Source organism: Tinamus guttatus, unplaced genomic scaffold (assembly GCF_059628265.1).
Source record: "Tinamus guttatus ecotype Peru unplaced genomic scaffold, ASM5962826v1 Tinamus_guttatus_pri_ptg000199l, whole genome shotgun sequence".
Lineage (NCBI taxonomy): Eukaryota > Metazoa > Chordata > Aves > Tinamiformes > Tinamidae > Tinamus > Tinamus guttatus.
Genome location: NW_028288733.1, coordinates 85011 through 98136, shown reverse-complemented (window position 1 = coordinate 98136; position 13126 = coordinate 85011). Strand labels below are relative to the sequence as shown.

Here is a 13126-nt window from a genome sequence, read left to right as displayed (position 1 = left end):
TGAAAGAAAATTCTCAAAGGAAGCATAACCAATTTTATAAAGTACTAAAATGCTCAGAGTCCTGCAGTGTGTGCAAAAACTTTAGTCAACCTGTTTTTATGAATAAATGTGGCTATAGGAGACCCTAGTACAATATCTTTTGAATTTTGATCCATCAGTGTGTCAGGGTTTCCATGGAGGTGCATTTCCTAATAACATGCCTCATTGGTTTCTGTTATTCATTGTTTGGCTGGACTGGGTTAACTAGCTCTGTAGCAGAGCAATGTAACATCTGATCAATTTAGAAAAGAAAACCTTCTTGGCTGGCTAAATTTTAAGAAGTGATCAGCATCCACAACTCTGTATGAGATCAAAATAAACTTGGGGTCTGTGCCTGTGGAAGCCAGTAGCAATGTAGGTGCTGGGTCCGTACTTTTATGGTGAAATTAGGTTGTTGGAAGAGTATAGGAGTATTTGGGAAGAGGAGGGATTTAACCACTGAATCAATACAAGAAAATGGTGCCAGAAGCATGAATGGAGGGTTCTTCTGGAGCTGTGTTCATGGACCATAGGAGAGGACGTTTGTCTGCTTTATATAACAGGCTTTTGATCCCACGGGAAATAATGATTCCATTAATTTGTTTTGACTGACCTTTTTAAAACACCTAACTTGTGACTTTCTTGACTAACCACTAATATCATACAACAAATAACAGTAATAAAAATATTTGTAAATCACAATGGGAATTGAAACAACAATAAACTTATTAAAAATGTCAATATTAATGTCAATTAAAAATGTCAATTAAAAATGTCAATATTAAATTAGTCAATAAAATGCAATATTCTTCTTGATGGAGTGAATTTTAGGCAAGAATACCATTTCGCAAAAGTGCAGATCACACATATATGAATCATTTTGCTTATGCAAACATTTAAAGGATCAAAAACTTTCTCTTGTTCCCCAGACAGGTCCCTGGACAACCAGGCTGCAGTTTTGAGGAGATACCAGTCTTTTGATATTAATACAGAAGTAAAGATCAGACTTTATCACCTAGCCTCTTTCTCCTCTCCAATAAAATACTTTCTTTGTGCTTAAAAAAAATAGTTTTTTCAGTACACAAGTGTGTACTAAAGAAACAAAAAAACTTAATATGTAACTCCTAAATTTTCAAATAAAGGAACTATTCTTCGAGTACTGTATACACTTAAGGATATTCTGACATAGAATTTTCTGTTGCTGTCTCTGAATAATAATTGCCATTTGGGGATTTGCTTCACTATTTAAGTGTTAGCATTCAGTGTCAGATTTGTTCACCATGACATTTTCAAACTAATCACTAAAATTGTACCTTATAACATTTTTGGATGCGATTATGAGTGGAAAAAAAAAATCTCCTTCTGCATTTATGATTGGTTGCTTCTTAGAAATACATTGATTGGCAGACCTATGGAAACAAAAGAGTAAATCAGAAGCCTTATTAGGTCAAGAAGCTGCCTTAATCAAGTTATATGTGCCACACTTGGGCAATAATACAGACTCTAACAGTGAAAACACAGTGTCAAGCTACAAGATAAGTTTCAGCCTTCTCTGTCTGTTCTGCTTCACATCTGAAGCTTAAAATGCTTAAGCCCTTGGTGGTGTGCTGTCAAATGGACTTCAAATTAAAAATTGTTTCTCCCTCATCTGATCTGGGAGAAAGCTGGTATAAGATAAGGGTGTCCTAGTTACCTCCTATCAAACATGTGCAATGGGTTTATTTCAGATGTTAAATCTTTTTCAGAACTATTTATCTGTAGTAAAATGACTCATTAGGTGTGTTTTGTTAATGAGCAGTAAGGGTCCTTGCCATTTGAGATTAAGTAGTTGATTTCTTATTTCAGCTTGCCCACCTTCTCACTGGGGACCCAACTGCATCCACACGTGCAACTGTCACAACGGAGCTTACTGCAGTGCCTACGATGGGGAGTGCAAGTGTACCCCCGGGTGGACTGGCCTTTACTGTACTCAACGTAAGTGATCCTTGTCCTCCACTCATGCTCGTCTGCAAGTCAGTGGCAGAATTTTCCTTTGGTATTTTAACTACTTTATTGACTGATTTCTTGCCCCTTTCACACTGAGGCGGGTACTGTGTTGCCTCTGTGGTCCCTGGGGTGCTACCCCTGTAAGCAGCCAAGCTTCGCCCGTACGTGTTCAGGCTCCTCGCTGGCCTTCCTGCAGAGGAAGGCAGCTTTTGTCCGGGTGTTGGCAGGTGTCACCACTACGTGTGTGCGGTTGTAGCCCCAGGTACAGCACAGACACCAGCGTGCTGCTGTGGTGCAGTTCCTTCCCTCTCTGAAATACTGCAGCACTGGGATGCAGTAACCAAGTTTATAACATCATGACACACAGCTCACTGAGGCTGTGAGAATAACTTGCGCCTAAGCTGGGGTTGTGATCTCCTGTGGCAGAATCCCTGCCAGTGCTGCAAAGTGATCTTATTGTCCATCCCTTATCTATAATTGTTACATCCCAGAAACGACTGCAGCAACAGCTCTCGGTCAACACATAGAATTCAAATACTGATATAGAAGCTACTTCATCTGCAATTTAGAAGCCAAACTTCCTGAGGATCTTATTTCATCATTTCTTTTGGAATTTGCTTTGTGTAATTAATGCATTAGATCATGGACATTTCTAAAACCTTTTCTTTATAATATGATCAACAGTGCAGTGACTGGGAATAGATATATGGCACCCATTTTATGCTGGTATTTTGCTGGTATGCAGTGACTGGGAATAGGTATATGGCATTCATTTTATGCTGGGTAACAGTTCATACAAAGTTTCAGAGAGAAATATGTGTTAGAGATAGATATGGATAGAGAAAAAGTTGTTTTCTTATTATCTTTATCATAGTTATATTTATGGCTGCTATTTGGCTTATCTTCATCCCCACTGTTTGCAATCCAGGCACAAGTATTATCTTTGAACTCAAAAAATAGCTAACTGCTTTGCATTCACTGTTTAAATAAAGTTTTCACCAAGTTGCAACTCTCCTTTTTCAACTGAACGATGTCACAGTGGCAGGAAATAACACATATATTACAGGGCCATGTGGATGCAGCTCTGGAAGACATTCACTATAGTGGTTAGCTGTCAGCTATTGTGATTATTTTGCTTTCTGCTGGTGAATAATGATCTCTGTGCAGTGATACGTCTTCTTCATACTGAAATGGCATCTCTGTGAGGAATGGAGATACAATAAGATAATATTTTTACTCTTTATACTTCAGCATCAACTGCACTGAAAATATGTTCAAAGGTCTATTTATCACTAGACAGATTCCCTGTACTGGTTTGCAAAGTGCCCTCTTTCTACTCCTTTCAGATATCTCCATAAAATTTGTTTCTTCAAGCAGCCCTTCTTGGTGCCTTCATTTGCTGTCCCCATAAATTCCTGCTTATAGTTGTTTGGCTGATGTATACTTTAACCCCCTTACAACAGGTCAGGCCTCGGTCTGTTGTGGTTGTAAAATGCCATGTTGTGTAGCGGGGCTACAGAAGTGACATTGCAGTAACGTAATGAGTAGTAATATTTGGGTGTTGTTTCTAGAGCATTTTTTCACTCTGTTTTCCCTCCCGCTCCTTGCGCTGCAGGATGTCCCCTGGGGTTTTACGGGAAGGATTGTGCCTTGATCTGCCAGTGTCAGAACGGAGCTGACTGCGACCACATAACGGGGCAGTGCACCTGCCGCACGGGCTTCATGGGGAAACACTGCGAGCAGAGTAAGTACGAGCAGGAGCTGGTCGTGCTCCATAACAAACACTAAACCCTTGAGCCGAGCCTCTGCTGCTTTGGTCTGCATTCTCGTACAGCCTCTTGGCTTGAGTGGGAATTTTGGCTGAGCAAGAGTTTCAGGAATTGGTCTGCATTTTTCCCCGAACATAAAAACCCAGAGAATTAATTATTGAGACAGATTATGATTGTGACAGCTGTTCTTTTTAAATGTAGCTATAAATTGAAAGACATTTGCACTACATTCTATCTTCTATGGGCATAATGCTGAAAAAGCTTAAGCAACCCAGACGTGTAAAAGTAACAAATGAATCCAAGTAATTGCCATTAGCATAAACCACAATGAACATTAATAGAAAACTGAAGATTAGATGTATCACATCAGTCCTAGTGGATAATATTTTTTGCGATGTGTTTTACAATACAATTGGATTATAACAGGGCAGTAAATAGAATTTTTTTTCTACATGGGTGATTCTTTTAACAGTTTTATACCAGTAAATCAAGAGTAACGCCACTGAAATCAATGATGGCATAATGTTGTAAAACACTATAAAAGGATCCTAGGCAGAGAATCCAGAGCGTCCTGCTTTTCTTAAGGTTACAGGCTGATACTCCCATGCTTCGTGCATTACATTGCACTGCAAAGCAATCTGTTCAACACAAGGCAAACGTGCCCCAGATAAATGTACTTAATTATGATTTTGGAGGCTTAAATGGGTCTTTGGTATGAGCAGTCTGCACGGGGCAGAGTGGAGCTCAGTCCCCATCACCTACAGGCAGGGCTGATACAGCCGTGTCTGGTCCGAAGGGCTGCATAGTGATGGGGGCAGCAGGCACCACGTTTGGCAGCCCTGGAATAGAAGGAGCTGGGGGCCCTGCCATATACTAAACAGTATTACCATATACTAAACTTCTGTCCTGTAGGCGTGTTTTATTCCCTCTGCAGTGAGTCTAGACCCAGCTGCAACACATACTGATTTTCTAAGACTAACAAGCATCTATGTTAGAAATTCTAAAAAAAAAGTGTTTTTTTCCCCTTAAAAATACAATTACAACAAAATTAGAACATTTTAGAGGAATATATTCATTTCAATTAAATAAAAGTTATTAACATGTTGCAGTTTCTTATTCCACTCATATTTCAAAATGTTTAACTTTCAAAGAGCAATAATATTTAGGTGAACTTTTTTGCAATATCTTTTTTGATGTTGTCAAATCTAAGTATTTATTTGACTATTTTGGCAAAGCTACATTCATTATTATATTTCACATGTTTGGTATTTTATCCTATGATCTGAGAAAGATTCAACTGTATTAAAATGTTCTGATATTTCTGAATTGGAATTTCAGCTTAAAAAGTCTTTTCATTCCAATTCAGGTTTCAAAATGCAAAAGTATGCCATGGAACAGTGTTCTTTGGCTAGTCATGCTAGCCATTCAGTAGTGCTAATCTTTTACTGAATGAAACTAAGAGAAGGATAAGCATGAAATTGCACTGTATTTCATTTTATCGAGGCTGCAAAAAAGTTTCTCTAGCAACTATTGTGTCGCATTATCTTGTAAATCATTCTAATGTAGGAAAACATAAAAGAGGAGTTAGATTGTTTCTTTTTTAAAAAAAAGAAAAGCAATCAAATTACAAAACCACAAAGAGACTGAGAAGATTGAGTCTCAGGAGAAGAAACACTACACTTCTTCAACCCATCTGTAGTAGAGCAATGCAACATGCCACATGTTAACAGAGGTGGTGATACAAAGGAGTCGTTGTTATCAGTGTAGGATAATTCTCTGCTATACTAGTTGCACAGTGAAGCAGATGCTTTGATCAGTAATTGATTATTCTAATGCAAATCATTTTGGAAGAGACATGTTTCTGTAAAAACTCTTCAGTTAGTTAGGCTTATTTCTCATAAGTTTTTCATATTTTCCTCTGTAATAGTTTCTCCTTAAGGTGTCAAAATATGTTAATGCATCATTTTCTTTTTTTTATAAATACATGGTGCATGTTAAACTCATTCTTCTGGTTCTTATCTCCTACTCTTACTACATTAGCACATCTGTCATATGCAATGACACTAGCTATGTATCTGGCACCACTTATATCATTACATGATGTTTAGAGCACTGGGTTTGAGTGACTTGGGAAACCTGACATCATGTTGTAAAACTACCCCTTTAGTCCAATTTTGTCCGTTTTTCCCAGTGTCTTCTCCCATGTTAATCTGCGCCTTTCTGATTCCATATTCACAACTTTGGGGGCACCAAGAATATGGATGATGGAAAATCAATTCTGAATATCATTGCCCCTTTTCCTCTTCATATGTGTGCATGCACACACACACCCCCTGCCTTACTTTATGAAAATAGAGATCTACTAGTAATAACATAATGCCATCTGGTGGCCACTTACAAAAACATACCTAGGTTGACAAGGTCAAGTGCTGGCATATAAGATGCTATAGTTCTGTAATACCAAAACTTTTCAGAAACACTAACTTACATCTTCATCTTATTTTGTGCAGAATGCCCCCACGGTACCTATGGATATGGATGCCGGCAGTTATGTGACTGTCTGAACAACTCAACGTGTGACCACATCACGGGGACGTGTTACTGCAGCCCAGGCTGGAAGGGAGCCAGGTGTGATCAAGGTAAAAGCCTAGGCACAAAAAAATTACTGTGATTGGGTTCTCTAAAACAGCACCCATCTATTAGATGTCGTGTCTGTATCCATCAATAAGTTATGTGTGCTTAAGTAGTCTATTTTATCAAGTTATATGAGCTCTGTAGGTTTTTAAATATTAGTTGCCTTGGTGATAGTTTATTGGAGTTAACACTCAGGATTGCATGAAATCTTTTAGAGCGCAGTGCTATCTAAAGCTGTTGGTAGAGCATGTGCTGCATCTGATCTGTATTTTTTGCTTACGGAATGGTCTTACTTTTTTCAAATCCATGAAATACTTCTTTCTATAAAGAAGACAAATGCTCTTCCTTAAGGCCAGTGGTTTCTGACATGCTTCTGTTTCTGCATTATTAAATACAGTTAGAACTAGCAGAAAGATTTAGAGGTGAAATAGTATCCTGTACTCCTGACACAGGAACCTTACATGTGTTTAATCTGTATATTTTATTTCTTTTTGTATTTCAGCTGGTGTGATTATAGTGGGAAACTTGAACAGTTTAAGCCGTACCAGCACTGCCATGCCTGCTGATTCTTACCAGATAGGGGCTATAGCAGGCATCATCATTCTTGTCCTCGTTGTGCTTTTCCTGCTAGTGCTGTTCATCATTTACAGACACAAACAGAAAGGGAAAGAAACGCACATGCCTGCAGTGACCTATACCCCTGCTATGAGGGTCATTAATGCAGATTACAACATTGCAGGTAAGCGCCAATCTGCGCAGGATTTTAGAGGGTTTCTTTTTCCTCTCCTTCCTGACTTCGTGCATGTGATGGAGATTCACATCCAGCCCTAAGTGTGCACACTGAACCTCTTTGCGTTAGCGAGAGCTGCTGTGAGCAGGAGCATATTTGATTCCAGAGAAAGCATCTGAAAGCCTCCCTGGAAAGAGAGGCAGAGAAGACTTTCCTCCTGAAGAAGAGAGGAAGGCTGAGACACGTTCAGTGGCCCTGCCGGAGCCCCTTTCCAGGAGAGCAGCCACTGCCTGATCCCTGCTGGCCCAGCAGGCCTGTGTGCCTGCCTCCCAGACGGCAGGGCTGGCTCACCGGCTGCAGAACAAGGCTGGCCCAGCACCTACAGCCATTTAGGGGGGTTCTCCATCAGTCTTCTAATCTCCGCATTTAATGTTATAAAGCTAGCTTAGACAGGTAAAATATATTCCCTGCTGAGTAAAGGAATAAGACAACCTTATATACACCATGCTCTACTGTGTAATGTTTTGCACCCCCAATTGTTTCACTGCATTAAGCAGTGGAATTGTGTATCTTTCTATTTCTCCAGGCCTGTTTTAAAACAGAACTGGAAAGTGTGTCAAAACATGCTTTCTAATGAAATTTTAAATTCAGTGCTAATAACTTGAGTACAGCAAGACTGCTATAGCTATAGAAAATGAAAGTTTCACATTAACTATGTTAAGATTCTGTAGAAGAGAGTTTGAAACCTGTGAAGATAAGGAGCTACACTGCTGAAACAGGACAGAATTTTTCAGCCTATGAAGGTGCATATGAATTGGGATGAGAGAGTTAGTTGAACCTTCAGGCAGTGCTGTCAATTGCAGCCAGCTATCAAGGAAGAGGGCAGGTAAAGAAGCCAGCAGAAGCTGTTGTCGGAACAGGGAAAGACATCTTTTGAAAACAGCAGCAGAGGTGGTGCAGTAGGAGCGCCAGCAAGTGTTGTGTAGCCTTGCAGATAGAAGTTTCTACAATTAGGATAACACCACAGCTACAGACACTGGTGGCAAAAGAGAGCAATGGGTCACAGCAGAAATGATGGCAAGCCAGTAGTGCTTGAGAATGCTATTTTAGTTTTCAAGAAGTTCTGGAGCAAATGCTGAAATTAATGCAACACTATCAAGAAATATCTTAAAAAAGGACACAGCACATTATTTCTAGTGGTTCATTTTCCCATCTTTTTCTTTTCAGAAACCATCCCTCATGGTAACGGTGGAAATGCTAACAGTCACTACTTCTCCAACCCTAGTTATCATACTCTAACACAGTGTACCACCCCACCACATGTGAACAACATGGACAGGCTGACCCTGGCAAAGGTAAAACTTAAAAATCTAAATGTTTCTGTGCAAATGAGCATCAGATTTCTTTTACTTTCTTCTCTAATGCCTCATCTTGAATTTATTTTTTACTTTCACTGATTATCACCTTGTAGAAATTCAGCAGCCACTTAATGTTTTCGATTTCTGTTATCTATTTTTCTCTGAAATAGTCAAAAAACAACCAGCTGTTTGTGAATCTTAAAAATGTGGAACCTGGAAAGCGAGGCACTGTCATGGACTACACAGGAACGCTGCCTGCAGACTGGAAGCACGGTGGTTACCTCAATGAGCTTGGTAAGAGAGAAGAAAAAAAGCAGGAAAAAGCGGATGTTATTCACGGTGGTTGTGATGGACTGGAAAGCAGAGGTTTATTTTCCAGTATAGAGTTAGTTTTCCAGCGAGGTGGTATCAAAGTGGTTATTCTGTGACACTGTGTCACAGAATGCAATAACTAGTTTGCCAGGCAGTAAGGACTAGGGTTATAGGTTCAACCTTCCTGCAGGGCAGTAGCCTCAAACACAAAATGTGACTGCCTGAGAGGACCAGTGATCCAGCCTGATGCCCAGTGCAGATGCAATATGAAAAAGAAAAGAAAAGAAAAGAAAAGAAAAGAAAAGAAAAGAAAAGAAAAGAAAAGAAAAGAAAAGAAAAGAAAAGAAAAGAAAAGAAAAGAAAAGAAAAGAAAAGAAAAAAGAGAAAAGGGAAAGGAAGAGATTATTTTGCTTGTTAAGTAGTTTTATAAGATCATGGGTATTTTGCAAGAAGGATCTACTTTAGCAAATTTGGAAAGATTCTTATGAAATCAATGTGAGATTACAAAGCTTTATGGGCTTTTTCCTTTTTTTTTCTGGTTTTAGTGTCTACCATATAGAACTGATGCTTTAAAAAAATAGCTTCTCATCATTAAAAAATAGCTTCTCATCTGCTTTAGGTATAAGTTTTAAAAACCTCTTTCAAGCCTCTGTTTGCCAAAAGACAGAACACTTTTCTTACAATGAGAAATTTCCCAAAGTTGTGGTAATGAGAGTCAGCTCTGCATTTCCTTAGACTATTTATCCCAGTACTCAGAACTCCTAAGAGATATTGGCTGCTTTTAACCCCTTGCAATAAATCAAACAGGCAGATTCCAGGGGAGTGGATGAATGCTGATGACGTGCTGGTTTTCTAAAAGAGCATATGGGATGATTTGGGTAGCTCTGACGGGGTGACCATGGCATTGGTCCAGGCAAAAACAGAACAGTTGACCCGGCATCTAATTCATAAAGTTGTATGGGACTGGAATACAATTCATGTCTGTTGTTTAATTGAAAATAGGTGTTCTCAAATAATTTTGTTTTGGGTCACTATGAGTTTTGATGAAAAAAAAAGTTGTATTAAATACTAGATCAACAATAATCTTAAGCTTTTGTAAGGGTTCTAACATAGTATCACAATACATTCACTGCTTTACATTCACTGCTTTTCAGTCACTGCTTATTCTATGCTTATACTGGGGTTTGCACTGAGAGAAATCTGTTAATAACAGACAATTGCAAAGCAGTAGACTTTGGCATAAAGAGTTTTAGGCCATTTCTTTAAGCCAAAGGGCTGAAAAGAAGTGACCCTGAAAAATACAGCAAGAGTAATTAACCTTGGGAGCAAGAATTGCAGTGAATTTGCCATACGCTGAGATTTTCAGGTCGAGATGGAGCTCTTTCTAGTAGATAGTTTATTCAGACAAAAAATATGCTGTAATCAAAAAGCAGTTATTGGGCTCATTCAAGAGTAACTGGGTGAAATGTAATGGCCTGTGACATATGTGAGGTCAAAGTAGATAATTTAATAGTCCCTTACGACCTTAACCACCTTCCTTGCACAGGGAGCTACCAACTGAAAGCATGCAAGCTCAAAGTACCAATAATTTTGTAACCCTATATAGGGTAGCATGGTGCTTAGAGCATCTCTCTGGGTAGAAATGAACGACAAAGCAATTTTTAAAGTGTTCAAAGCTCTTATCTACTCATTTTACATTTTCAATTTTAAAATTGCTCATTTTGATATTTTTCCAGGTGCCTTTGGACTTGATAGAGGATATTTGGGGAAATCTCTGAAAGGTGAGTGCATTTCCTGATGCATATAAGTGAAATTAAACAGTTATTTAGTTTCAATCATATTTCATTTCTGTGTGAAAGAATTTACAATAATTTTGGAGTAAATTGTACTTAGTGAGTCAAAACATAAAGGATTATCTGAGGGGGAAGTTTGCTTTGTTTTGAGTGGAGAGGCTTTTTTCTTGGTGGTGTTTTTTTTTTTTTTTCCTTTAAAAAAACGTGATTTTCTAAGCCCTTCATTCTCCATATGCAAACCATTCATGTACTACCTGAATCATCAAATAACTGTATTTTGACCAGCTGGGTGGGCATTCAGGCAGCCTCTGATGAGGGGCTTTAGGGGCGAGCGATTCCTCTTGCAGCTGACTGGGCCACCATGAGCACCCAGAGCTTTGTGGAGCTCACTGTGGGCTTTGGGAAGGTTTACCAAAGCACGAATGTATGGAGAGGAGTGAAAGGCTTGGGAAATTCAGGAAAGCAATGATATTTTTACCTTTCTCATTATATGATTTCTCATGAGACTTCATACTGGGGTGTACTGGTGTGTGTACCTGTTCTTGTTACATAACTTAGGTATGCCAAGGTGATAAGCCAAGGTGACTAGAATGTCTAGATATCCAAACAGTGGGAGAAAAAGTGCAGCTAAATCAAAAAGAATAACCAGTTAAATATGTAGCATCTGCTACCTGACATTCCCTGGTTTAGGGGGATTAGGGAAAGCTTAATTTCAAATACCTTAAAGGTGTCAAAAAGTTATAAGCAAACATTTACTGACCAGTTCCTCAAAGTCAAGTCTTGAACTGGATATTCAGAAGCAGGAACTAGCTGAGAAAGTCCCAGCCATAAAACCGAAATAACATAGTATACTGCAACATAGAATACAAAACAACATAGGATACTCTAAAATCTCTTCCTAGCATGAAAAAGTATCTCTCAAACCACAGTTATCTCTGTTTTTCAGTCAAATCCCAAAATGAGAATATTTTAATAGTGTCCTGCCCCTAGCACTTGCAAAAAAATATTTTGAAGTGCCATCCATTAAAACCTCACTCTGCAAATAACCTGTATTTAATGGAAATTGAAGGTGCTCATACTTTGCAACAAGAATTTGCCTATGGCAAGATCAGGCTCATAAAAGCGCAGAGAGGTAGAGGTGCCTTTGTTAATTGCTGTGTAAGACAATTTTTGAAGTGTTGTGAGTAGTTTTTTTTTAAGTACTCACTTATGAGCGACTTTGTAGAACTCCAAATAACAGGAGGACTGTATAACTGCAGAGTTTTTCAGAAATTAAAATGCATTTTGTTCTGTTCAGTAGTAACGTTCATATTTGCATAGCACATTTGAATGAGTAGTGTGTTTTTCCTCTTTCAGATCTAGTGAAGAACTCAGAATACAATTTAAGTAATTGCTCATTAAGTAGTTCTGAAAACCCGTATGCCACTATAAAAGACCCGCCAGCTCTTTTACCAAAAAATTCTGAATGTGGATATGTTGAAATGAAGTCACCGGCACGCAGGGACTCCCCATATGCTGAAATTGCCAACTCTGCTTCAGCCAATAAAAATGTTTATGAAGTTGGTAAGTACAAACTGCATTTGTAGATTGTGAAGTTTGAGGACAAAGAGTACAAGATCTTTCTTCTGAAGTAGTTTAGTCAAAACACATCGAAAATCACTGAAAAAAATGCTGTTGCTTTCAGACTCTGTCTCCTGCTCAGAGCAGCTCAACCCATTCTTTTGAGATAAAGTGGTGTAATTCACAAGATAGCTTGAAATGCTTTCAGTTCTGTTCTGTAACCAAAGGGCACCTCTAAATTTTCCTGGTTTGAAAGCCTTTCTCTAAACAAGAGCAGAAGATACACTCAGGATAAAAGTGCAATATAATTCATCTCCGGATTAGGCTGTGACATAGGGAATACATCTGAAGTAGGTGTACACAACGGATAGAAGAGCTCTGTTTACTCTCCTTGATCAGAAAATAAAAGAATATCATCATCCGCAAAGGTGATTTTACTGATGTGGATGCTGTGTAGCACTGCATTTTTGAGAAACCTTTGGGATTTCTATTGGATGGTAATGAATCTAATGATCTCTAGACTCAAATAATGTGCCTGTCACATATGTTATGGTGTATCATTTCCTGTTTCTATTCTCAGTGAAGAGATGCCTCTGGAATCCCTGATGATCCCCATTGTGCTGTTGTGGATTTTTTTTGTAAGATCTTGATTAAAAGCCCAAAATTTGGGCAGTGTAGGCAAAATTATGGCCTTTTTAGTTTGTTTGCACACAAGAACAGATGCTACTCTGCTTGGTTCTGTCATTAAATACACTCGAGGCAGTGCCTTGATGCAAGCTCACAGGTGTTATTTGGAATAAAGCCAAGATACTTGAAGATGAACTTTTGTTCCATTTCAGGACTCAGCATGGCAAAGAGTCTTAATATTTTTAAGCAGCAGGGAGAGAATTATTTTGCAACACAAACTGACCCGAAATGCTCTGCTTCCGTTCTGTTTGCCTTTTCTTGTGCTCAGTGCATGTTTTC

At 38.8% G+C, this 13126-nt stretch overlaps 1 protein-coding gene across 1 annotated transcript in view; it reads left to right on the top strand.

Annotated features, from left to right (window-relative positions):
• The window catches only part of MEGF10 (multiple EGF like domains 10), a 73844-nt gene that overhangs the window by 59395 nt on the left and 1323 nt on the right, over nucleotides 1–13126 (top strand). The window contains exons 16-23 of the mRNA XM_010222928.2: nucleotides 1864–1992; nucleotides 3620–3748; nucleotides 6284–6412; nucleotides 6910–7146; nucleotides 8365–8492; nucleotides 8666–8789; nucleotides 10544–10588; nucleotides 11957–12163. Of these exons, the coding sequence (XP_010221230.2) occupies nucleotides 1864–1992; nucleotides 3620–3748; nucleotides 6284–6412; nucleotides 6910–7146; nucleotides 8365–8492; nucleotides 8666–8789; nucleotides 10544–10588; nucleotides 11957–12163 (1128 nt within the window). The remainder of the gene's footprint in view (nucleotides 1–1863; nucleotides 1993–3619; nucleotides 3749–6283; nucleotides 6413–6909; nucleotides 7147–8364; nucleotides 8493–8665; nucleotides 8790–10543; nucleotides 10589–11956; nucleotides 12164–13126) is intronic.